The sequence below is a fragment of the Stegostoma tigrinum genome, chromosome 7 (assembly GCF_030684315.1).
Source record: "Stegostoma tigrinum isolate sSteTig4 chromosome 7, sSteTig4.hap1, whole genome shotgun sequence".
In the NCBI taxonomy this organism is placed as follows: domain Eukaryota; kingdom Metazoa; phylum Chordata; class Chondrichthyes; order Orectolobiformes; family Stegostomatidae; genus Stegostoma; species Stegostoma tigrinum.
In genome coordinates this window covers 20,054,965-20,082,071 of record NC_081360.1, presented here as the reverse complement: position 1 = coordinate 20,082,071, position 27,107 = coordinate 20,054,965, and the positions used below count along the sequence as shown (strand labels likewise).

At 42.2% G+C, this 27,107-nt stretch overlaps 1 protein-coding gene across 4 annotated transcripts in view; it reads left to right on the top strand.

Annotated features, from left to right (window-relative positions):
* The window catches only part of LOC125453846 (ras-associated and pleckstrin homology domains-containing protein 1), a 199,186-nt gene that overhangs the window by 80,010 nt on the left and 92,069 nt on the right, over positions 1 to 27,107 (top strand). For all 4 annotated transcript variants that reach the window (XM_048533878.2, XM_048533877.2, XM_048533876.2 and 1 more), the window contains exon 2: positions 24,805 to 24,924. In XM_048533878.2, coding sequence (XP_048389835.1) covers positions 24,805 to 24,924 — 120 coding nt within the window. The remainder of the gene's footprint in view (positions 1 to 24,804; positions 24,925 to 27,107) is intronic.

The following is a 27,107-nucleotide window of genomic DNA, read 5'->3' as shown; positions in this document are numbered from 1 at the left end:
TAATGGACATTTGAGTTCCTGCCAACTCATTAAGGTGCAGTAGTTTAGAATAAATTTGCTATCTGTACTACAAGCGGGTGAAGATGTCCTAATACAGTGCTCACACCTCCTAGCATTATGCCTAACCCATGATTTAGAAATTTTCAAAGCAACATCATTGCTGGACTGGCAGTTGAGTTAGATGTCTGGTCCAAATGTTGGTTGAAACAGATGATCATGCCTTAAAACAAAAGGCTTGTTGTCTGCTGGCTTGGCTGGTTATAATATAAGCACTGATTTATGCTTTGCAGCTGACTTCTAGCCAGGCAACTGGCATTTAACTGTAAGCTGAGCATACTTTTGCTTCAGACTATGGAGTGAGCAGTATTTGTCCCCTGTGCTGAGTAACGTCTCACGGCTTCGCTGCTTCTCCTTCATTGCTCAGTTTAAGTATGCTAAAAAGCTTTTATGAAAAATTTGCAATACGTTTCTTCATTGAAAAGATATGAAGAAATGAATTGTTTTCTGCCATCTCAATTTAAAAAAGTTTCATTTATAGTTTCTTTCAATTCCTCAGTATATCCCAAAATATCACAGCAAATAAGTCACGTCTGAAGTGTTCACTATTTCATTCTCTGTTTTATAGGGAAAATTCATTTCTCAATTTGTGTGAGCAAAGACCCTGTAAGGGTACAATGACTGTTTACCACTTAATCTGTTTTAGTGATCAGATAATGGATTAATATTAGTCCACGGTGCTGGGTTATCTCCCCCCGGTCTTTGACTAATGCCACTGCATTTTTTAACTTGCATCTGAGCAGATGGATCCTCTGTTTAACATCTTATGTAAAAAGACAGCATTGACAGCAAAAACAGCATTGAATCGGATTTGGTGACTGGGTGTCTGTTTGTCTGTATGGAGATTGCATTTTTACCCCATGTCTGCATAGGTTTGCACATTTGTCTCCTGTCTCCTGCAGTTCAAAGATGTTTAGGTTGGAAGGATTGGCAGTGCTCAATTGCCTGTAGCATCCAGGAAATATACAAGGTAGGTGGATTAGCTGTGGGAAATACGGGACTGTTAAGATATGGTGGGGACTGAGTCTGGGTGTGATAGCGTTCGGAGGATTAGTGCAGACATGTTGGGCCGTATGACCTCTCTGCACTATTGAATTCTTTGAGTAGGCCAAATGGTCCTTAAACTTTTTCTGCCATTCAATAGATCATAGCATGAACATCAAACTCAGTAGCCTATTCCTGCTTTTATCTGATATTCTTTGATCCCTTTAGCCTTAAGAAATATATCTGTCTCCTTCTTGAGAGCATTCTATGTTTTAGTGAGAATTTAGGAGAATTCCACAGACTCACCACTCTCTGGGTTTAAAAAAAAAGTCAGGAATATGCTTCCTGCATCTACCCTGTCTAGTCTTGTTAGAATTTTATTGGTTTCTGTGAGATCCCTACTCATTCTTCTCATCTCCCCTGAATATAGTCTTAACCGATCCAGTATCTCTTTGCACAAGGAGCAAAAACAAAGTTGCCGGAAAAGCTCAGCTGGTCGGGTACAACTTCTGAGGAAGGGTCACCAGACCCGAAACATTAACTCTTTTCTCCTCCACAGATGCGGACCGACCTGAGCTTTTCCAGTAACTTTGTTTTTGTTCTTGATTTACAGCATTTGCAGTTCTTTCAGTTTTTTTTCCTCCTTTGTATCAGTCCTGCCATCCCAGGAATCTGTCTGCTGGGCATCCTTCCTCGGGTGAGGAGACCAGAACTACATACAGTACTCCAGATGTGATGTCACCAAAGCTTTATACAATTGCGACAAGACATCCCTGATCCTGTACTCCAATCCCCTTGTTATGGGGGCTAACATACCATTTGCCTTGCCTGCTGTACCATCCTGCTTACTTTCAGTGACTGGTGTGTTGGTACACCCACATCTCATTGTAGCTCTCCCTTTCCCAATCTATCACCACTCAGTTGCTGACGTGGAGAATTTCATATTGATTCACATTATCCTTCAGCAGCCATGCTTTTGCTCACTCAACTTGTTCAAATGACACTGAAGCATCTCTGCATCCGCCACACAGTTAACCCTTCCACCCAGCTTTATGTTGTCTGCAAATTTAGAGAGATTGCATTTTGAATGTTCATCTGTGTCATTAATACATATTGTGAATAGCTGAGGTCCAAACACTGATCCTGCAGTGCCACTGGTTCGCACTTTTATAAAATGACCTGTTTATGCCTACTGGGGATAATGGGAACTGCAGATGCTGGAGATTCCAAGATAATAAAATGTGAGGCTGGATGAACACAGCAGGCCAAGCAGCATCTCAGGAGCACAAAAGCTGACGTTTCGGGCCTAGACCCTTCATCAGAGAGGGGGATGGGGGGAGGGAACTGGAATAAATAGGGAGAGAGGGGGAGGCGGACCGAAGATGGAGAGTAAAGAAGATAGGTGGAGAGGGTGTAGGTGGGGAGGTAGGGAGGGGATAGGTCAGTCCAGGGAAGACGGACAGGTCAAGGAGGTGGGATGAGGTTAGTAGGTAGCTGGGGGTGCGGCTTGGGGTGGGAGGAAGGGATGGGTGAGAGGAAGAATCGGTTAGGGAGGCAGAGACAGGTTGGACTGGTTTTGGGATGCAGTGGGTGGGGGGGGAAGAGCTGGGCTGGTTGTGTGGTGCAGTGGGGGGAGGGGATGAACTGGGCTGGTTTAGGGATGCAGTGGGGGAAGGGGAGATTTTGAAACTGGTGAAGTCCACATTGATACCATATGGCTGCAGGGTTCCCAGGCGGAATATGAGTTGCTGTTCCTGCAACCTTCGGGTGGCATCATTGTGGCAGTGCAGGAGGCCCATGATGGACATGTCATCAAGAGAATGGGAGGGGGAGTGGAAATGGTTTGCGACTGGGAGGTGCAGTTGTTTGTTACGAACTGAGCGGAGGTGTTCTGCAAAGCGGTCCCCAAGCCTCCGCTTGGTTTCCCCAATGTAGAGGAAGCCGCACCGGGTACAGTGAATGCAGTATACCACATTGGCAGATGTGCAGGTGAACCTCTGCTTAATGTGGAATGTCATCTTGGGGCCTGGGATGGGGGTGAGGGAGGAGGTGTGGGGACAAGTGTAGCATTTCCTGCGGTTGCAGGGGAAGGTGCCGGGTGTGGTGGGGTTGGAGGGCAGTGTGGAGCGAACAAGGGAGTCACGGAGAGAGTGGTCTCTCCGGAAAGCAGACAGGGGAGGGGATGGAAAAATGTCTTGGGTGGTGGGGTCGGATTGTAAATGGCGGAAGTGTCGGAGGATAATGCGTTGTATCCGGAGGTTGGTAGGGTGGTGTGTGAGAACGAGGGGGATCCTCTTGGGGCGGTTGTGGCGGGGGCGGGGTGTGAGGGATGTGTCGCGGGAGATGCGGGAGACGCGGTCAAGGGCATTCTCAATCACCGTGGGGGGAAAGTTGCGGTCCTTAAAGAAGTTGGACATCTGGGATGTGCGGGAGTGGAATGTCTTATCGTGGGAGCAGATGCGCCTCCGCCGCACATCCCAGATGTCCAACTTCTTTAAGGACCGCAACTTTCCCCCCACGGTGATTGAGAACGCCCTTGACCGCGTCTCCCGCATCTCCCGCGACACATCCCTCACACCCCGCCCCCGCCACAACTGCCCCAAGAGGATCCCCCTCGTTCTCACACACCACCCTACCAACCTCCGGATACAACGCATTATCCTCCGACACTTCCGCCATTTACAATCCGACCCCACCACCCAAGACATTTTTCCATCCCCTCCCCTGTCTGCTTTCCGGAGAGACCACTCTCTCCGTGACTCCCTTGTTCGCTCCACACTGCCCTCCAACCCCACCATACCCGGCACCTTCCCCTGCAACCGCAGGAAATGCTACACTTGTCCCCACACCTCCTCCCTCACCCCCATCCCAGGCCCCAAGATGACATTCCACATTAAGCAGAGGTTCACCTGCACATCTGCCAATGTGGTATACTGCATCCACTGTACCCGGTGCGGCTTCCTCTACATTGGGGAAACCAAGCGGAGGCTTGGGGACCGCTTTGCAGAACACCTCCGCTCAGTTCGTAACAAACAACTGCACCTCCCAGTCGCAAACCATTTCCACTCCCCCTCCCATTCTCTTGATGACATGTCCATCATGGGCCTCCTGCACTGCCACAATGATGCCACCCGAAGGTTGCAGGAACAGCAACTCATATTCCGCCTGGGAACCCTGCAGCCATATGGTATCAATGTGGACTTCACCAGTTTCAAAATCTCCCCTTCCCCCACTGCATCCCTAAACCAGCCCAGTTCATCCCCTCCCCCCACTGCACCACACAACCAGCCCAGCTCTTCCCTCCCACCCACTGCATCCCAAAACCAGTCCAACCTGTCTCTGCCTCCCTAACCGATTCTTCCTCTCACCCATCCCTTCCTCCCACCCCAAGCCGCACCCCCAGCTACCTACTAACCTCATCCCACCTCCTTGACCTGTCCGTCTTCCCTGGACTGACCTATCCCCTCCCTACCTCCCCACCTACACCCTCTCCACCTATCTTCTTTACTCTCCATCTTCGGTCCGCCTCCCCCTCTCTCCCTATTTATTCCAGTTCCCTCCCCCCATCCCCCTCTCTGATGAAGGGTCTAGGCCCGAAACGTCAGCTTTTGTGCTCCTGAGATGCTGCTTGGCCTGCTGTGTTCATCCAGCCTCACATTTTATTATCTGTTTATGCCTACTGTTTGTTTCCTGTCTGCCAGCCATTCTCTATCCATGTCAGTATATGACCACAATTCCAAGTGCTTTAATTTTTACATGCTGATCTCCTGTGTGGGACCTCATTGAAAGATTCTTCAAATTCAAGTATACTATATCCACTGGCTCCCCTTTGTCTGCTCTACTAGTTCAACCTCAAAAATGCCAGTAGATTTGGCTATTGTGATTTCCCTTTCATAAATTCATGAGCACATTATCCAATCCTGTCACTATTTCCAAGCGCTGTGCTACTGGAAATTTTATAATGGTTTCTAGCATTTCCCGACTATCGATGTAAGTCTAACTGGTTTATAATTCCCTGTTTTCTGTCCACGTCCTTTTTATTTTAAAGTATTGGAGATACACTAGCTACCCTCTCGCCCATAGGAACTGTACCAGAGTCTATGGAATCTTGGAAGATAACCGCCAATACATGCATTCTTTTTTTCCCTGGGCAACTTCCTTAAGTACTCTGATTATCTGGCTCTGGGGATTTAACTGCCTCTAACTCCATCAATTTCCCCAACATCAGTTCCCTAGTCATACTGATTTCCTTTAGTTTCTCCCTCTTACTAGAACCCTGTGTATCCCCAACATTTTTGGGACTTCAGTTATGAAGACAGAGCCAAAATATGTGTATGATTGGTCTGCCATCTGTTTGTTCTCAATTAGAACCTTCCCTGTTTCTGACTATAAGGAATCTACTCTTGTCTTCACCGATCTGATTATCTTCACTTACCAATAGAAGCTTTTACAATTAGTTTTTATGTTCCTGCAAGCTTACTCTCATACTATTTTCCTTCATTTAATCAATCCCTTTGTCCACCTTTGCTGAAATCTGAACTTCTCCCAGTTGTCAGGTCTTCTGCTTTTCTTTTCTGGCCAATTTGTCAGTTTTAGCATACCTCCTGCAATCCAATCACTCATTTCTCATTACAGATTGCTGTAGGGCCACCTTATCTGCATGTTACCAAACCACAGCATGTTTTGTCACTTTGTGATTAGGCCAGCTTATTGAGTGTTATTGAGACCCTTTTCTGATGAAGGGTCTAGGCCCAAAATGTCTGCATTTGTGCTCCTATGACGCTGCTTGGCCTGCTGTGTGCATCACTTGTTATCCACACTTTGTTATCTTGGATTCTCCAGCATCTGCAGTTCCCATTATCTCTGATCACAGCTTATTGAGTGTGTTGTGTTAAATTTCGGTTTGGATATCCGTATGTCTGGCATTGTAACGATCTCACTAGCACACATGTTCTGTGGCACACTTGGTATTTTGATTTTGACGAAAGAAGCTGCAATATGCTTCAAATCTAATTTTTTTTTGAAAGGAGGAATGATCAGAACAACCGAAAAAATGTTATCCTTTAATTCTAATCTCAAATATGGGCTTCTTCTTAATTACAGCTGAAGATAAAATGAGTCTGGTAGTAAAAGATTTGACCTTTCTGCCTGTTATTTTCAAAACCTCCCAATTATATCTATCATTTTAATGTGACTTTTAGAATTTGAGCACAGACTCCTTATCTTTCAATCACACCCATGTTTAATGAACTGTTTCCTTTATTTAGTTGCTCCTTTCTTTTGGAACTGGGCCAATAACTGGCCTAAAGTTCCCATTGAAGGTGAGCCTGAACACGCTACAATTGATATTCACGCTTGTCGGTTGTTCCAAAGTACATTGCAGCTGACTAATTACGTTTTAAATCTGGTCATTGATATGTAGGCAAATGCAGCAACAAATTTGTGTAGAGGTTTAATCCCAATACTGGCTCTTGACTGTTCATGGAGGCCTGGCTCCGATCCATGCCCCATTTTTGTGGAATTGTGCTCCTCAAGTTATATAACCAACTGTTTCTCTCAAATGGAGAAGGATGTTATCGTTATGAACCATGGCAATTACAACCATTTATCTAATTATTCGGTTTTGTGGTGTTTTATCTGCAGATGTTGATTAGGACTTTGGGAGAGCTGAGTTTTCTCCTTTTTGAGATTCACCTCCTCAGGCAGACAGTGCCTGTGTCACAGCTCAGTAAATAATAGCACGTTTAACAAAGCAGCTCTTAATCATTCCTGAGATAACACCGTGTGAAGCTGGATGAACACAGCAGGCCAAGCAGCATCAGAGGAGCAGGAAAGTTTGACCCTTTGGGTTGGGACCCTTCTTCCTCTTACTCATTCCTGCATTGAAGTATACCCCAGGTGTTATACATGTTGAAGCCTTGGAATAAGGTTTAAATATATGAGCTATTACTCCACAGTCAGGAGTGCAACTATTTAACAGTGGAAATATCTGCAATTCTTGTGTGAGCCACTGAACATGGTAAGCATGGCAGCAAAGTGTTAAATCTTGTGGCCTTTTTTTTGAGGTAGGGTCCATAAGGATCCCAGTATAGATTCCCTGAAGAGAGAGAACTTTCCATTAAGTGAGATTTGAAGTTAATTGCAATAATGAGACTGCTATTTTTGGGTATTGGTCTCGTCTTTAGAAGATGAATGAGGTGGACCATGTTGAGTCAGCCAATCTGTCAGCTGAGGTGTCAGTAGCAATTTCTCACTGAATTTGGGTACTTGAGCTGAAGCAGGAAGAATCAGCCGTAGTTTTAGCTCATAAGGGCTGTAAATCAAATGGCTGGAAAGTATATGGCAGTGAATGTCTGATGAGGACAACTACAGTGATTGCAATGTGTCTCCTCTTGCCTTGCTTTCTCAATGCCCCTTGATATACTGCCTGCTGATCCTGATTGGGTAGGATCAAATGTGAAGGCATCCACCAACTCGGAACTTGGTTTGCACTCTGCACTTGCAAGCAACAAGGAGAGTTTGTCCATTTCTGTTATTGTAATTTACTGAAGTGGTATCTCATTCTTTGTGGATTCTTAATTGCCTATTCTTGCTGCCCTTCTTTTGATATGCTGATAATTTGTTTATATTATTTGTGCTCTTTTAAAACAGAAAACTGTCCCACTGCTTCTAGCTTTTCAAGCTCCTTTGTATAAGATTCTGTAGTGAACTCTAAACTTTGGAAAGCATCAACAAGACTGTGACCAAAATGTGTGTTGTAATTTGGAGATCAGGAGTGGGTTGGTCACTGCCACACTTCTTAGATCAGTAACACTTTTTACTGTTGATGTTGAAATCCTTGTCCATCCACTCACGGTCAGAAGTGATCCTTGTTTAACATCTCCTAAAGGAGGGTCCTTTTCGGCATGACTGCAGTGAAGTGCTCGCTTGAGAAAAGTAGGTGTTGAAATTTGGCTTCAGTGTTTCACCAGCTGAGCTAGAAGACAAAGTATGTGTATAGCCCAGATCAAAAGGAACTCCCAACATGATTTAGCATCTGTGTTTACGCAACACTTGTGAGGTCAAACTGCCTCAGCACAGGGTAAGTTTTGAGATTGGTGGAGTCACTTTTTTAATCTTAAAGTTTTGAATATCTTGATTGCAGTATTGTCAAGGATTAATAATACTTGTGCGCGCAGTTTGGGACCCCTTTTCTGAAGAAGGATGCTTATGCTTTCGAGGGAGTGCAACGAAGGTTTACCAGGCTGATTCCAGGGATGGTGGGACTGACGTATGTGGTGAGATTGACTAGGTTAGGATTGCTTTTGCTGGAGTTCAGACGAATGAGGGGACTAGACAGTGTAGATGTAAGGAGGATATTCCCAGTAGTGGCTGTCCAGAACCAGGGGTCACAGTCTGACGATTCAGGGTAGACCATTCAGGACTGAGATGGGACATTTTTTCACCCAAAGCCTCGTGAGCCTGTGGAATTCATTACCACAGGAAGTAGTTGATGCCAAAACATTGCGTGCATTCAAGAGGCGACTAGATATAGCTAGCACTTCGGGCGAATGGGATCAAAGGGGAGAAAGCAGGATTAGACTATTGAGTTGGACAATCATTCACGATCATGAAGAATGGCAGAGCAGGCTCAAAGGGCTGAATGGCTGCCCCCTGCTCCTGTCTTCTATGTTTCTATGTTTTCAATACCAGCCAAAATCTCATCATTGAAAATGGCCATAGTCTGTTCTAGAGAACACCTGTATGACAAATGCTTTTGAGTTTGAGTATTCCAAGTCTTTCTATCAACATGGATTGTGTTCAGCTCTGTTAACTGAATATTTTGTTGGGTGAGCTGCATTTAAAGTCGGACTCCACATGTTTTGTGCTTGCAGCCCGTACTGTACACCTGTTCCTTTATTTCAGCACACTGTCAATCGATGGCCAGTTAAAAGCACTGTGATGCATATCTTCCGTCTCTGTTGCATTACGGATGTAATAGCACTGGGGATTTTGGAGTGGGTGGGGGGAAAGGTGTGTGAAGACACCTGCTTAGGCTCCCTGCTTCAGTAGAGCTCCTTGCCACTGTTACAGAGTGTGAGATTCTGTTGTAACTAGTTGGCTCGGTAGTCAGCCCAGATACTGTGGAGTTAATGGGCATAGGAACAAATGGTGATAATCTCAAGTCAAAAGCAAGTTTTCTCCAGCTCTTGAGAATTGTGCAGTTTTTTCCATTCTGTGAAAATTTGAATGTAAAGGGGAAGGTTGGATGTCAGAATAAGAGCCCCAGATGTAATCTGAAGCTTTGACCAAATCTGTTCTCTAGTTTCCTGTCTTAGATTCTTTGTCTGGGAGCAACTTGAAATGGGTTTACAAGGACAGAAGAAAGAGGTGGTCTCTTCATTTAATGAATACTCTAGAGCAGGCTGAATTTTTGTCTTCTGAAAGTCTGACGTAAATCATTAACAATATAGCTTAAAGAGTTGATCTAGAGTGTGTCGCAAAGCTGCAGGCGAGCATGGATGATGTCATGTAGTGATGATATTGAAGCCTCAGTCAGTATATGTAAATCAAAAGTGAGGTTCTGCTGCGGTCTGTAATTCACTCCAGGCCAACTGCTTTATCATGCGTACAGAACTTCAAATTACAGGTAGTTCTCCTATATTGCAATAGTTGTGTCCTTGTGTGATGTCCCACTAGAGAAACTCATGTTATCGTGAAATTGCTACACCTGCATAGCAGAAATTTCGCGATATCCAAATAGGGTCCTCTGTTCATAAATTACGTTACAGCCAATTTACATTAATGAAACACATGCTACAGCAGAACTACCAGTACTGTTTTATTTTTAAATTTCTCCAAGCTGTACAATATTATGAAGTACAAAAAATTGGCTTGGTAATTGAGAAGAAAGAGCAGAAGGATGCTGACAATTAGATGGGAAAGTTTAAAAAGAAATAAATAGTTTTAGAATGGGCTTCCTGAGACAGGCACAGAACAATTTAGGATCTTCCCTATGTGCAAAAAGTTCAGTCATTAGGACCACGTTGTCATCAAGATTCTTCCATTTTTATTGTAAACATTTTGGCAGGCTCCTCCAGAGTCAACAATACCCAAGTAGCCACAGAGTCTGATCATTTCTCCAATGTAATTTTCAGATCTTCTCAACCTTCAGAGAATATTGGGTCACTAGAAGTGTTTGGAACTTTGACTTTTAAATTGGTGACTGGGAATCAGCAGTGGAAATTTTGAATGTCTCAGTGCAGGGATTATAGACTTGTGTCAACTCTAGCTTGTTGCACTATTCTGAGGTTCAAGCATTGTATATTTTGTGTTCTAAGTTTCTTTGAATTCTTCATTTCCTGTAATCATTGCTCTTGGCAACACAATTTCTCCTGTAAGAATAACAAGTTTCTTATTTAGCTTCTCATTCTGTTCTTCCAATTACTGAACCTTTTTAATTTGCAAACCTGCATCTCTAATACTGTATTATAGATCATAGAGTTAGCAAACCATGTTATTGCTTCAGCATGAAGCCCTCTGTTACTTCTTCTGGATTAGGTTGGTCATTCGTCATTGGCAATTTTAATTTTGATTCTTGCAATAAGCTGGACAGGACAGCACCATATCCCCAGCTGTCCTTCCATGCAAACGAAGAGGCTTTTCAGCACTGCTGAAGGTAGAAGGAATGGGGCTGTCTTTGTAGAATGTGTTGTGATTGATCCATCAGCAGTAGTTGACAGATTTGTGCACTCATTACTACAGTGTTATCATGAGAAATTTGTGATGTACATCATAACAGTATGTGACTGATTCCCTTGTGTGAATTGTATGGCAGTGCAATTTCACAGCTGTAGGTTTTACATTAGTAAGCACCAAACTTTCAGAAGCCTCTCTTGGCAGTAGTGTATCTGTAGATTATGCAATTGAAAGGTTTGGTACAGCCGCCATTGTCCTAGAGAACCACAGGAATGCTCTATCATTAGAGAGAGAGAGGGACAACTGGTGGTAGGTTTAACCCGAGGGTCACCATGCCTCGGGCGAGGGATGAAGTTGAGAAGGCAGCACCTTCATGACCTCAGCTGGTGCAAGAATTGAACCCATGCTGTTTGCATTGCAAACCAGCTGTCCAGCAAACTGAGTTAACCAGCCCGCAGTCATAAGTGGAGAAGCTTTCTCTGAATGCTTGCATGAATAGTTCCAATTGCATGATTGACACGCCTTTCTCCATGACAATTAAATTTTCCTTCAAAGAAGTCCTTGTGGCAATGAATAATTGGGAATGGGTGCAAGGTGTAAGTCTTTAAGAGGTTTATCATGATCTCGGTTGAAGCCCTTTGCTTGAGCTACAGTTGTAATAGTCCCATGCCTCTTTTTTTGCGTGCTTTTCTACTTGCCCGCTCCCTCCTTTTTTCTACAGAATTGATTTGACCTGTTGTACCTTTTTCCCCCCATGTTTTTGTAGACAGTTCCTTACCTAAATAGTTACTGTTAAGGTTGGTATACTGTTTCACTATGACATTCTCTGCAGATGGACACATTTACTATTCTCCCTTGAGATCTTCCTCTGAATATGTGGATAACAAGAGATGCCAATCGACAGCTGTTAATTTTGTTTGTTTATCTCCACCTTTTCCTTGCCCTGATGCCAAGTTCAGTTGTTCACCTGAGACCACACATCCGTAATTAAGTCCGAGATTATTGTCTATAAATCCTTAGCTTACACTGATTATGAATATTCCTAATAGGGTGCCAGTTATCTTACAACTATCTTACTTATCTTATATTGGTTTTTGTCGTAAAATTTCAAAGAACACAATTTTGTATAGATTTCAAGCTGTTCCTTTTGTGTACCCATTTGCAAACTTGTATGTGGAGTCAGTCAGGGGGAGGGGATATTGAACAGGACCACAGATGGTGCAAGATTTATAAATGGACTTTTTGGTGTAAGTGGGACTGACGCTATCTGACCTAATGGATATTTAGTAGCCAATAACGTATAGCATGTGTGAATTTCATTTCAACCTTGCCTGGTGCAGTTGTTTAAATGTGTCAAAAATAATTGTTATAGAGCCACATGGCATGGAAACAGAACCTTTGGTCCAACTAGTCCATGCCGACCATGCTCCCAAACGAAACTAGCCCCACTTGCCTTGCATTTGGCCCATATCTTTTAAATATTGTAACTTGCACCTGATAGTTCATTCCACACATGAACCATTCTGTTTTTAAATAAAAAAACACCCCTCATACCCTCTCTAAATCTTTCTCCGCTCACCTTAGAACTATGCCCCACCCTGGGGAAAAGACCCTTGCTGTTCATTTTATCTATGTCAGTCATGATTTTATAAACTTCAACAAGTCACCCCTCAACTTCCTACCCTCCAGTGGGGGACAAAAAGGGCCCAGCCTCTCTTTATAACTCCAACCCTGCAGTCCCTGAAACATCCTGGGAAATCTTTTCTGAGCCCTCTCCAATTTAATAATATCAGTTTCTATTTTGGAAATACGTGCAAAATAGCAGAATTTAAACAAAACCTAATAGAAATTTTGGTCATATCTGCCGTCAGATTTCTTATTGTTCATTATCTGTAGTAATGTGATAGTATTTTCAGTAATGAAGATCAAAGTTCTGGAGTGTAATATGACAGGTAGAGGTCCACAGGTTAACATAAGCTGTCTGTCATATATCTGCAGGTGTTGAAAAACAATGCAGATTTCACATGTCATGAAGTGCACTTGAAGGACAGTATACACTTTGTTTGCATCTGGGCTGCTGTATGCCTTGGGGATTTGGGTCTGTTTGAACCTGCTGTTATACAGGAGGGTTAAAATACTGTTAAAAGTATTGCCCAACTTGTTTCACTGTTGGCTGAATGTAAAGGAACAGATTTGGCAAGCTTTATTGCCTTTTGAACTGTGAGGCAATTTGGATGTGATGGATTTGAAAAATGGCAAGACTGGATTTTCATATCACTCTCTTGTTTGCGCTTTTTATAAAATTGATATTTGTGGCCAAAGGATGAGTAGCTCTGAGTTTGTTTAAATTTACTATGTCTATCGGAGTGAAATTGATGTCCAAAATGTAGACTATGCTGTAAAATGCATCGCATCTGACAGGAGAAGAATGAATGTTTCAGGTGGAATTTCATCATCAAACCAATCTTGAGGATAGCATCTGAATTTATCTTGATGCTTTTTCTTACAATGCATTTTTTTACCACAATATTTGCAGTTGATACTTCAACTTCTGAGTTGAGGTTACAATTCCATACTGGACACATCATCCATAAATGATCTGGATGTTGGAACCATTTGTTCTTGTGCTCCAGGGCACATGTCACTTTCTTTCATCTTTCTATTTCCATGCAAAGGTTAAGGCTGGCTGCACTCCTCCATTTAAAATAATAGTTAAAGATATGCCTCTGCAGATTAGGGGAGGCGAGCGCCTAGTGGTATTATCACTGGTCTGTTAATCCAGAGATGTAGACGATGTTCAAGGGATAACAAAGCGTAGAGGTGGATGAATGCAGCAGGCCGAGCAGCATTGGAGGAGCAGGAAAACTGACGTTTCGGGCCTAGAAGGGCCTAGGCTCAAAACATCAGCTTTCCTGCTCCTCTGATGCTGCTTGGCCTGCTGTGTTCATCCAGCTCTACACCTCGTTATCTCAGATTCTCCAGCATCTGCAGTTCCTGCTATCTTTGAAACAATGTTCAAGGGACCTCGTTCAAATCACGCATGAGCAACAGTGGAATTTAAATTCAATAAATATCTGAAATTAACAATCAAATGAATCCATTGTTGATTGTCAGAAAAACCCATCGGGTTCACTGATGTCTTTTAGCAAAGGAAACCCCACCACCCAAGACATTTTTCCATCCCCACCCCTGTCTGCTTTCCGGACAGACCACTCTCTCTGTGACTCCCTTGTTCGCTCCACACTGCCCTCCAACCCCACCACACCCGGCACCTTCCCCTGCAACCGCAGGAAATGCTACACTTGCCCCCACACCTCCTCCCTCACCCCTATCCCAGGCCCCAAGATGACATTCCGCATTAAGCAGAGGTTCACCTGCACATCTGCCAATGTGGTATACTGCATCCACTGTACCCGGTGTGGCTTCCTCTACATTGGGGAAACCAAGCGGAGGCTTGGGGACCGCTTTGCAGAACATCTCCGCTCGGTTTGAACAAACAACTGCACCTCCCAGTCGCAAACCATTTCCACTCCCCCTCCCATTCTTTAGATGACATGTCCATCATGGGCCTCCTGCAGTGCCACAATGATGCCATCCGAAGGTTGCAGGAACACCAACTCATATATTCCGCTTGGGAACCCTGCAGCCTAATGGTATCAATGTGGACTTCACCAGCTTCAAACTCTCCCCATCCCCCACCGCATCCCTAAACCAGCCCAGTTCGTCCCGTCCCCCCACTGCATCACACAACTAGCCCAGCTCTTCCCCTCCACCCACTGCATCCCAAAACCAGTCCAACCTGTCTCTGCCTCCCTAACCTGTTCTTCCTCTCACCCATCCCTTCCTTCCACCCCAAGCCGCACCCCCATCTCCTACCTACTAACCTCATCCCACCTCCTTGACCTGTCCGTCTTCCCTGGACTGACCTATCCCCTCCCTACCTCCCCACCTATACTCTCTCCACCTATCTTCTTTTCTCTCCATCTTCGGTCCGCCTCCCCCTCTCTCCCTATTTATTCCAGAACCCTCACCCCACCCCCCTCTCTGATGAAGGGTCTAAGCCCGAAACGTCAGCTTTTGTGCTCCTGAGATGCTGCTTGGCCTGCTGTGTTCATCCAGCCTCACATTTTTATTATCCTGCCATCCTTACCTGATCTGGCCTACATGTGACACCAGATGCACAGGAATGTCTTTGACTCTTAACTGCCCTCTGGGTAATTAGGGATGGACAATAAATGCTGCCTAACCAGCAATGCCCTCATCGTTGAATGAATAAAGAAAAAAAGATCAGGAATGCTGCTCCTTTGACAGCTATATCTTTAATTTGTCATCAATATCTTGTGGCATTTATGCCCATTCCGAGTTGCACTGAGAATGTGGTTGTGGGCTGTTTTTGAGCCTGCAGGTGTGGTTGTTTTCACTGAAATGAGAAATTTGCTAGACCAGCTCAGAGGGCACTTAGGAGATAAAATATTGGAAATTCTCATGTCAGGCAGCATCTGTGCAGAGGGTAACAGAGTTAATGTTTCAGACTTGTGACCTTTTCATAAGAACTCTATCTCTTAATAGGTCACAAACTTGAGCGTTCTTTTTTTTTCTGCTTCTGTTGTAGATTTTCAACATTCACAGTATTTTTAGTTTGTAAGAACCAATCAACTTGACACATGGAAAGAAGGTCTGATGTTTACATAACATCGTTCACAACTGGCTGATGTGCCAAAGTATTTGTCACGCATAGGTCAGACTAGATATTAATGTCAACTCCCCAGAGGATGTTGGTAAGCCAGTTAGTAATCTATGACAATCTGACAGTAAAAGTGGTATGAAACTGTGTTTAGATTGTTGGTTCAACATCCAGAACTGAATAAGCAGAAATTTCCTCCAGTTAAAATGGAGGACATTGATGTCATTGCCTTAAAATCCAGTCATAATGTTTTATATCTGACATACTGGTTCCATCTCCCTTTTCTGGTCACTGTCTTGAGGCTGAGTCAGACTGCTCCGAACTTTGATATTTTACTTGACTACAGAGTGAGCTTTTGAACCGACATTCTTCTTGTACCCACGACCTACTACCCTTTACAACCTTTTGCCTTACCTCCTGGTTCCACTCTGCTGAAACCACGACAGTATTGTTAAGAGTGACTATCGCACAGTCCTTGTAGCGATGAAGTCCTGCCTTCACATTTGAGAATGGCCCCCTTCATGTTGTGTGGCACTATCCCCATGCTAAATGGTACAGACTTCGACAGATCTAGCAACTCAAGACTGTACGAGGTGCTCTGGGCCATTTTTGGAATTGAGTTTTATTCAAGATTGGTGTAGTCACCTTTTTATTCATTATTTCTCACAGTAAACACCATTTGCACACTTTGCCCACTAGTTTGACGCTAGCATATTCGACTCAAGCTCCCTTGTGTCCTCTTCACAACTTACTTTGCTACCTACCTTCGTATTATCAGTAAGCTTCAAATCTATTATTTCTATCTTTTAATCCAAGGTATTTGTGTAAACTGTAAGCAGGTCCCAGCAATGATCCCAATGGTACCTCACTCAGTATACCTTACTAAACCGTAAAAGCGTCATTTCTGCCTGCTCTCTGCATTCTGTTCACCAATCTTCTAGCTGTACCAGCATGCTTCTCCCTACATAATCAGTTTACATGTTCCACAATAACTTGTGATTTTGCACCTTCATCGAGTGCCATATGGAAATTTAATTATGGTACATTCACCAGTTCCCCTTTTCTCCATAGCATGTGTGGAGAATTATTAGAATTCTAATAGGTTGGTTAAGCATGATTTTCCTTTCACAAAAACGTGGTGACTCTACCCGCGTACCTTAAACTTAACCAAGTGCCCTGCTATAATGCTTTAAATAATAGCTTCTAACATTTTCCCTATGACACATGTTAAGATAACTGGCCTGGTAGCAGTATGTCCTTACTTCTGTAGTCAAATCACTTTGCAATGAAGGCTAAATTCTGGTTTCAAATTCTCTAATTCTGGTCCCTTGTACATCCACAATTTTCTTCAGCTACCATTGATGGTGATGTCATCCAGCCTAGGACCTAACCTCTGGTCCTCTGTTTATAAACTTCATTGCCACATCACCTCTCTTTCTCTATTGATTCTTCTTCAAAGTGAGCATCCTGCTGAAAAGGTGTTATGGGTGCATCTACATCAAATGGACTGCAGTAGTTCAAAAAGGCAACTCACCACCACCCATTGGGGATTGGCATGGTAGTCTAGCCAGTGAAGCCACGTCCTGAATTAATGAAGAAAGTGTCATCTGTCTTGATGACTCTGTTTCTTTGAATTGGTGCCTATTTTATACTTGCCTGATTTACTCTTTATAAATGCAAATTGCCATTGGAGGTTCATGAACTGAAACTTGAGTACCAGAGGATGATTGTTGCCCGTGAGTTGTGCCCCATCACCAATCCAATTTAAGAAAGAAAAGGGGAAGAATTAAAGTTTGTTGGAATGAGAAATCTGTGACAGTGGCTCTTGGGATTTTTCTTGCAGCTGTTACCTGAAATTTGTTGGTGATTCATTTCTGCTGTCATGTGTTTTAGTTTGCAAAATTATTTGTGAAGTGCTTTGTTGAACTCCAAAAATATGCTACGGATGCAACTAGGTTTCAGTATAATATGGCCTGGTTTAAACTAATATGAGCAGATGTGTCTCTTTCTAACCTACCTGTCATGTTACAACTGGTTCAGAGATAGTAGGAACTGCAGATGCTGGAGAATCTGAGATAACAAGGCGTAGAGCTGGATGAACACAGCAGGTCGAGCAGCATCAGAAGAGCAGGAAAACTGACGATTCGGGAAGGGTCTAGGCCCGAAATGTCAGCTTCCCTGCTCCTCTGATGCTGCTTGTCCTCTGTGTTCATCCGCCTCTACACCTTGTCATCTCATGTTACAACTGGCGGTGTTTTCTCTCTGTTTCTCGTTTATTTTGAAGTGACTTGATCAGCTTTGCTGGCTTTTGTTAGCCCGTACCAAGTGTTCCTGTGCTGATGCCTTTTGATCTCGTTATTTTTTGTTTGACTATCAAGCTACAATTTTTTGAATGCAATAAATTGAAAATTGAGACCATTGAGTGTTGTCTTTGAGTGCAATATTGTTGAAATAGTTTCAAAACACAGTCTATTCATTGCTGTGTTTAATGGCTTGAATCAAGCTTCTGCTGAAAGTAGGCCACAATTGAGACAACCCAGGCAGCTGCCCCAGTAACTTTCTGTTCTGAATCTGAGATGTTGCATAGAAATAAACATGGGCTTGTGTGCAGTAAAGATACACCAATTGTGGGAGGCTACTTTTGTCAAAAGACAGATTTGTATCTTAACACTGACTTAACAGAGAATTACAGGAAAAAGAACAGGAATTAGAGATCATAATGGAAAGTGATTTTGGAGCCCAGTTTAGTGACAAGAGTCAATGGAGGAATGTTTGCTTTCCAAGTTGAAATGCTGTTTGCCAAAATTGTTTCAATGTTTAGGACAGGAACATCAGTTTAATGAGTTTCAGCTGTTAGCTTGGTTAATGCCTCAAATTTCAGCTGCTTATTATTGGAAGGATTTTTTTTGTGTAACAGAATAATGGTTCCTGCTGACTTCGTAGAGTTGATACTTATCAGAGCCATACAGAAGGCAACAGAATCACAGGGCAGGGTGCAAGAATGTGTGACAGTTGGCTTCAGTCTTCCAGGGCTGAAGAGAAAATGGATCAGCTAAAGTTCCTTTCTGTGATTGCAATTGATTTTATCTGCTTCACCATGCCTTCATTACCTCTGGCTTTGGCTATTCCACCTCTGGCTGGTGTCCACATTCGACCCTCCGTATGCTTGAAGTCATCCAAAACTGCTGTCAGTGTCTTAACTGTGACAACTCTTGTTCCCATACTCTGCCTGTGCTCAGTAACCTACATTGGCTCCCAGTTAAACAAGATCCTGATGTTAAAATTATTCTTGTTTACAAAGCCCTCCATGACTTTGCTTCCCCCATCACCATTATTTCCTTTAGCCTCCATACACTCCCATCCTGTGCTCATCTAATTCCATCCATTTTACCATTACCATCTTTAGTGGCTCAATAATGGTTAACCCTTCAGTTGCCATGGCTCCAAACTCTGGAAGACCTTCCCTACATGTTTTTTTTCTTTCTCATCCTTCAAATTCCCTCCAAAAATCGCAAGCTTGACAAGATCATCTGAAATAATCTGCTTATGTGGCTTGCTGGTGTACTTCTTCATTATGCTGCTCTGAAGTGTCTTGGGATATTTTGTTATTTTTCAGGAGTTATATTCATATATCTAGTTGCAGCTGGAAAGATGAGGACAAGAACCAAATTAGTTTTCCTGTGATATCCCCTAAAGATGAACAGCCAGCTGACTGACTGACTGACTGATACCGCTCAACACAGCTCAATTATGAACGAGAGGGTCATTGCCTGTAACTGCAATTCTGTGTGAACCAGTATTATCTGGAGAGATTGATCAGATGAGCCAGTTTTCTTTTGTTCTGTTCTGATTAGGATGCAGAAAATGAAGTAGGTGCCAAAGGGGTCTGTGGCCCAGTTTCATGAATGAAATGGAGGTTGTCCTGTTATGGAAATGCAGGTATATATTTAGAATTACCTTTTGATATGGTCACTATGCAGTCTCCAAGTTGGTGGAGTTGTATGGAAATTTAATGTGTTCTGTTTTCAGCCAGGGTCTAGGCCTTTGTTGTTCAACCTTCAGTTCTGAAACTTGTGGTATTTTCTTCAAACTCGGGCGGCACAGTAGCTCGGTGGTTAGCACTGCTGCCTCAGAGCATCAGGGACCCAGGTTCAGTTCCATCCTTGGGTGACTGTCTGTGTGGAGTTTGCATATTCTCCCCGTGTCTACATGGGTTTCCGCCGGGTGCTCCGGTTTCTTCCACAGTCCATGGATGCGCAGGTTAGGTGGATTGGCCATGCTACTTTGCCCCATAGTGTTCAGAGATCTGTAGATTAAATGCGTTAGCCATGGAAAATGCAGGGTTACGGAGAAGGGGTAGGGGGATGGGTCTAGGTGGAATGCTGTTTGGAGGGTTGGTGTGGACTTGGGCCAAAGAGCCTGTTTTCACACTGTAGGGGTTCTATAATACTATGGTCTAATGGAGATGGACTGCAACCAGTGTTGTTAAAGCCCCTCATCTTCACCTGTATGAATGATTGGAGATAATGGGAACTGCAGACGCTGGAGAATCCGCCATAACAACGTGTGGAGCTGGATGAACACAGCAGGCCGAGCAGCATCTTTTGTGCTCCTAAGATGCTGCTGGCCTGCTGTGTTCATCCAGCTCCACACTTTGTTATTTTAGTTTCTGGGATTGTCAGGTTACCTGGGGCTTTGCCCAAATAATCAATCTGTAGGTGTGAGCTTTTATACAGTAGGTATGAATAGCATGTTCTGCTATGCGTAGATGTAATAATTTAATCAGACACCTACTTCCAGTATGTTTTTGGTTACGCTGGCTGACATCTTGATTGCTTATTATTTTAAATTGCTCTCTCTGTATGGCACAATGGCAGGAGAAAATAACTTCCTATTTGGTTTAAGTTAGCAAAGGTAGCACATAACTGAGCTTGGGACGCTGAGGCCAATTGCAGTAGTCTTACTGCTGACCAGGTATATTTGGCATATAAAGCTGAACCTGCAACATCCAATCTGTAGAACTCAGATGTTTATAATAAGGAATAAGTTTAGTTACAAACTAAAGGCAGGATATTTATGTACAGTGAGAACAGATAAAATTACAATGTTCGACTTATCCTGCTGCCGCACTTGGCACGGACATCTCTCTTTAAACACTGCCTCCAGTACACAGACTAAAGCAAACACTGAGAGTGAATAAAATATGGAAAGATGATATCCAATTTGAGTGTACTCCAGTTGGCTGAACATTGCTTACAGAAGCTGGTGTCTCCATCACATCTCGGGCAACACTGCAGAAGCTGAAAATATGAATTAGAAATGGAAAATGTTTGAAATCAAAGCATGTTTTAAAGTCAAAATATTGATTTTTTTTCAAGAAGAAATTAGATATAGTTATTGGGGCTAAAGAGATCAGAGGGTATGGGGAGAAAGCAGGTGCTGAATTGGATGATCAGCCATGAGCATATTGAATGGTGGAACAGGCTCAAAGGGCCAAATGGCTTACTTCTCCTATTTTCTGTTTCTATGAAATATTCGCTATTGCTTGTTTGGAGAGAAACAATAAACGTTTCAGAAGTGTTCTGACATGGGGTTGTCGATCTTAAATGTGACTCCAATTCTCAGTCAGGAAACATTATTTCAAACAATCAGCTGCTTAATCCCTGTGCATTGACCTATCTCATTCATGACAGCCCCAATAGCATAATAATTCTAGAATGTGTCTATTGGTAGTTGAGTCAATAGCGTAAAGCATCCTAATTGATATGTATCTTGAGAAATTACTTTTTGGTGAAGCAATTTCTGGTTGTAGGGAGCTATTTTCAATCAGCAGTGGCAAATCAGATGAAAATGCTGGATCTTACTGGCATGTTGCATCTTATACGTTCTATTAGACTTTTATCGACCTCATCTCAATATTTTTATATTGAATTGAATTAGCTTTATTGCCACAAGTATTCACTGTAATTTGCTAGAAGTTTGTCCGAGAGTTTGAATTGAAACAGCCCAGTGAAGACAATGGGGTATCTCTGAATTTAGTGAATGATAGGATGAACAACCTATTGCTTTAACGACTGAGATTTTAGCAAAAAGATTGAAGAGAAGAACAACAAAGGTGAAGATTAATTGGTTAGATCTGTTTAACAGATAGACAAGGATTATGTTTTGAGAGAAGAAAAGTGAGGTAAGAAATTATAATTTGATTTCTATTTAAGTCTGTAAGAGGGGAAAAAAATGCCAGTCAAGATTCCATGCTATAAATTCAATTTCTGAGGCAGAAAGGTTGAGTAGTGTTGCTTTAAAAATGATCAGTTGTCTAAAAGGTGCTCATGCTACTAACTACTAACTATTATTTTGTAGCTAGTTTAATGTTCAATTAATGTGAAAATCCAGCAAGCTCCTTTAAAAAAAACGTCCAAGGACAGGTTGTCACATTTGCAAGGCAAATGAGTGTTGTAAATTGAGCATCACATTTGAGAGATTTCACAGCTCTGAATTCCTTCATCCCTTAACTTTCAGTGAATTATACCTTTAAAATGTGTATCATTTATGCAGGTTCTTTTCAAGCAAAAAGCAGTTTTAAGCACAGTTTGTCCTGGATATCCATGTGGGTCACCAGAGAGCAATTTTGCACTGGGTACTGCCTTCCGACCCATAGCTCAGTTCCAGCTATTGATTTTTGGATTAAATTATTTATGTTCGAGTGCTGTTTGTGCTCATGTTACAAATAGTTGATTGAAAAGAAACATGATTTGAAAGATTGGATGGGGCTGTTGTGTTGGGACCCATGAGTAGGACAGTGTGGAAGCAGACTTCTAATTTTTATTTGAACTTTCAGGGTTTAGTACTTTTGCATTTTGAGATATTATGTATTTTTGTGGTCTTATTTATGAATTAAGGAAACACAGCAGTATATAAGGCAATTCCTTCAGGTGTATGTACCATAAATCATATTTTTATAAATGTGATTTGATACTGTCAATTCTACATTGTTTGGCAATAGCACGCATTGATGGAGCCCTCTCTATTGAGTGTGCAAGCTCAGCAAGGTAATCTCACTATTTTTTCACTTCTTTTTGATACTATCTTAAATTATTCATTCTCTTCCCTTTTTTTTGAAAAGGATTTGTAATAAAACATCCCTTTTGTAATAACCTGGAGAAAAATATTGTCATTTTACCCTTCAGAATAAGGGTAGTGAACGTCACCTTATTGTCAATTTACCAGCAGTGGAAACAGCTGCTTCATTTACATGTTTCTGTGAAATCCTGATTCTGTTACCATTTCGGAGTGCATTCTAGATAGCTATAACCCTCTGCGTGCACGAAGAAAATGTCATTGCATCTCTTTGCTCGTTTTTTTGACAGTTATGTAAAATCTGAGTCCCTTTTTGCCCGTGGTATCCTTAATTGTAAAAAGATCTATTTCATGTTTCTTAACTGCCTCTTCTCCAAAGAGAACAATCTCCAATTCACTGACATTTTTTTGGAACCTTGCTGGTACCAAATTGACTGCCATGTTTCCAACAGATACTTGAGGGTGCTGGGGACCGGTTGCATTTCACAGATTTAAGAGTACCACTTAAGTGCAAGTCATTTCAGTCACTTGAGCTTTCATCATATACCTGTTCCCAGTGATCCTATTTATCAGGTGGTTTTAAACTATTCCACTCTGACTCCTTTTTCTGTATTTTTTTTTTGCCCTCCCCTCTTGATCCCCTTGTTCCAAGAGACTTAAGTATACTGACTTATTGTTTCATAGTGCTGGTGACATTCTGATACCAACCCAAGGGACCACTTCTAATGTTTTAAGCCTTGATTGTGACTTTTAGTGAACAATTAAACTATGGAAGACGTCACAACTGACCTTTTCATCCACACATACACATTCACCATCAAAAACCACTGATTAGAGATCAGGAGCAGATTGATTTCTCCCTCCCTCCCCCCTTTCTAACTGAGTGGTATGTTGACTGATTGCAACCATTTTATATACATCTTCAGCTGAGAACAGTCAATTTTCAGAGACTAGTGGTCAAACCTATCATTATTCTGAACATTTTTAAAAATGTCCTGGATGCCAAATATACCATCTAGTAATACCAATACAACAATAAGGCAGCTATTTCGTATTTATAAATTGTGGCGTGTGTTATTCTGTTCCCAGTGAGTGCTGTTTATGACTAATGCATGACAGTAATTTTTATTCTGTAAGTGGAATTCACTATTCCACTGAACAGAATTACTCCTTCACACTTTGTACTAACCCTAAAAACTTGATTGGAGAGACATCTTATAGCTTTGCTTGGTATTATTCTTCTGAAAGCCCCTATCGCTTCAGAACAGTTCATGATCTTTAAATCATGGGAAGAAGTTAAATGTGATGGGAGGGAATAAGATCTATAATCAACTTTTACAATGTTCATTTGTGATGAGCAATGGCTTCTCTGGGAGTGGCAGCTAAATTTGAGGTGTAATGAGAACTCTCAGGCATGAGGAAGAGTGAGAAAGCACATTCTGGTTCCCTCAGTTTCACCACATCATCTCCGGCTGGATCATCAGATTCAAAACTATTGCGAAACCATGCTGATGTTCTCTAAAACCACCTAATAGCAATATATGCGAGGGTGCCTTCTATTTGGACATATTTTCTTAAAGTGGAAACAGGGGAAATTGTGGGAGTGGACTTGTCGACTTGTTCCCTTGCCAACTGAATGTTCTTTGAGCTGTCTTTTATACTGGAGATTTGTGCTGTTTAATCGCTGGTGTGTGCTTGTATAGTGATGGCTGCTTCATGGCATGCCCACAATAGGGTATAGACCCTCCTTGTGCCAACTGGCTTGTACTAGCTGTTTAGTTAATCTAAACGATAATAGTGATTTGAACAATACTGGTAGATACAGATCCACTATAGTCTAATGTTGAGATCAAGCATATGGTGAGAACAGGTCTGTCACTGTATAATACTAAGGTATATTACTGGTGAGTACAGGTCTGTCCATAAATAAAACTGGAGTACAGCTGTGGATATGATGCTGTATAATGTTGGATTAGTGTTACTTGATGTGGGTTGGCATTATGCTGGTATGCGGTTCTTGTGGGTACGTTGTAAAATAGTGTACAGTACTGCGGGGAACAAGTCTCACTGTATAGTATGAGTACAGCTTTGGATACAATGTCTGTCATTGTATAATACTGGTATATTGGAGTGCACAGGGTTTCACGAGAATATTTGGTGTGTAGAGGTCAGTCACTGTACAACTCGAATTGCGTACTGGTGGGTAGAGATCGGTCATACATGGTGGGAGGAATTTGAAAGGATACATTTAAAGTAGTGAATTGCATTGCAATACAACATCTTAAATAAACCTAATGATTGTTTGTTTGTTTCTTTGGTTACAGATGGATCAGACCTCTGATGAAGATGTGGACCATGCTGCGGAGGAGGACAGTGATAAGGAGGACCAGGACTTGGATAAGATGTTTGGCGCCTGGCTTGGTGAGCTTGACAAACTCACTCAGGTAAGTTAGAGTAGCCTGACTTGAGGTTACAAGGCTTCTGAATTGTGCAGGGAGTAGTCTGTTGACTGCCTTTATTGCTCAGGGATATATCTGTTTGTAAACTGGTTACGTATACTGTTTATGTCAAGAGTTCTCTTTGCCTCTTGTTAGTAACTAGATGAGCTTGTGATTAGGGATCAAGGTTTCGATAGGCGAGGTTCAGGTTTTTCCAACTTTTCTTGTTATAAGTATTGATCCATGAGTTTCCTTGTTGCCTCTTTTGACAATGGCAGTTCATAGATAAGACAGGTTTAATTTCAGTATCACAGTTGAGCATGGGAAATACCAACCGTCATACATACTGCTCCTCTTCACCTGTTGAAGGAGCAGCACTATAACCTGATGTCGTGTGGCTTCTGACTTTGTCCACCCCAGTCTAAAACCGACATCTCCACATCACAATCACTAGATTTTGCTGAATGAATACACTTCCATTGGTCATCAGTTGCATTAACCATAATTCTACCTCCGAGAATGCGAATGATGGGAAATGCCTTTTAAAGGGTTATTGATTTTCGTGTATTGAGCTAACAATCAAATACTCCTCCAATCTGCAGGAGAACTGCTGTATCGTATAATCAAACTTTAATAATTCTTGTTTGTAGTTGTAGTAGATTGTGTGGTGTGTGTGTGGGTGTGTGTGTGTGTATGCATTTATTTTCTGATGTTAATGACATAATGAATTCTGGAATTGAGGACTGACTTACTAAGGGCTGTACAGCCAATGATACTGGTCACGACTTTACTGGGATATGGGGGAAACAGACTAGTCATAGTTGGAGATAGCAAGAACTGCAGATGCTGGAGTCAGAGATAACAGTGTGGAGCTGGAGGAACACAGCAGGCCAGGCAGCATCAGAGGAGCAGGAAAGCTAACGTTTTGTGTCAGCACCCTTCTTCGGAAAATAGTCATACATTCATAGTTGCTGTGATTTTCCAGCTTTTAACAGCAGCCTTGACTAATAAGAATAGAAGAATTTAGTATGAGAAACAGAAATTGAACATTCTGACCTCAGTAAGCCAACTTTGTTTCTTCCTGTCACTTATTTTGCTGACATTTTCACATTCTGTACTTAACCACTCTGTTACCTTTGCCCATGAATTCCAAGAGAAAATGGCATAATTGTACTGGATTTAACCAACAGCACCAGTCCCTCCAGATAGGTTGGTACTGATGAGCCAGCCATTTATGCACACGCACATGCACACACAGACGCACACATCCTAGGATATTGGGCAAACCTTCTGAGATATAAGGGTTGTTTTTGAAGAAAGATTGAATAGGTTAGCTCTATAACATATTGGAGTTTAGAAGAATGAGAAGTGGTCTTATTGAAACATGTAATATCTTAAAAGAACAAAACAAAAAAAAAACTGCATGTTCTGGAGAAGTAAAACAAAAACAAACTCCTGGAGAAACTCAGCAGTCTGCCAGTATCTGTGGAAAGAACTGTTTTGAAGAAGGGTCACAGGATTTGGAATATTAATTCTGTAATGTCTCCACAGATACTGCCAAGCTGCTGAGTTTCTCCAGCAATTGTTGCCTTTAGTTGTTACATTTAAAAAGAACTGGATAGGGTGGAATACCTGGAGGATGTTTCCTCTGTTAGAGGAGACAAAAGCTAGGGTAAATATTTAAGAATAAGTAGTCTGCCTCTTGAGAAGAAAGGTGGAAATTTACTTTTCTCTGAGGATGATTTATATTTGGAACTGGTATCTGCACAGTAAGAACTTAAACATCCTCCATCAGAAACGAACCTGAAATCATAAATGATTTCTCGTGTTTTCCGATTTCTCGTGTTTTCCGATTTCTCGTGTTTTCCGATTTCTCGTGTTTTCCGATTTCTCGTGTTTTCCATTACTGGAGTTCTAGTTTCTGTCATCTAATTTCATACCTCTCTAATGAAATCTCTGTTCCCTCTTTGCATTTGGGTCTTATTCTCCTTAACCAGCAAATTAACAGGTTTTATTTTTTTTTAAAAAGTGCCTGGTCTTGGTCTTGCTATGGTTCCTTTTGATTCCACTATAGAGGATAGGGTCAACTAGATTGTTTATTGGAAGCAAGATAGCAAGACTGACCCTTTTCTTTTCAATATAACTCAACAGTAAAAGCTCTGCCTGAATTTAGTTGCACCAGGACTGGG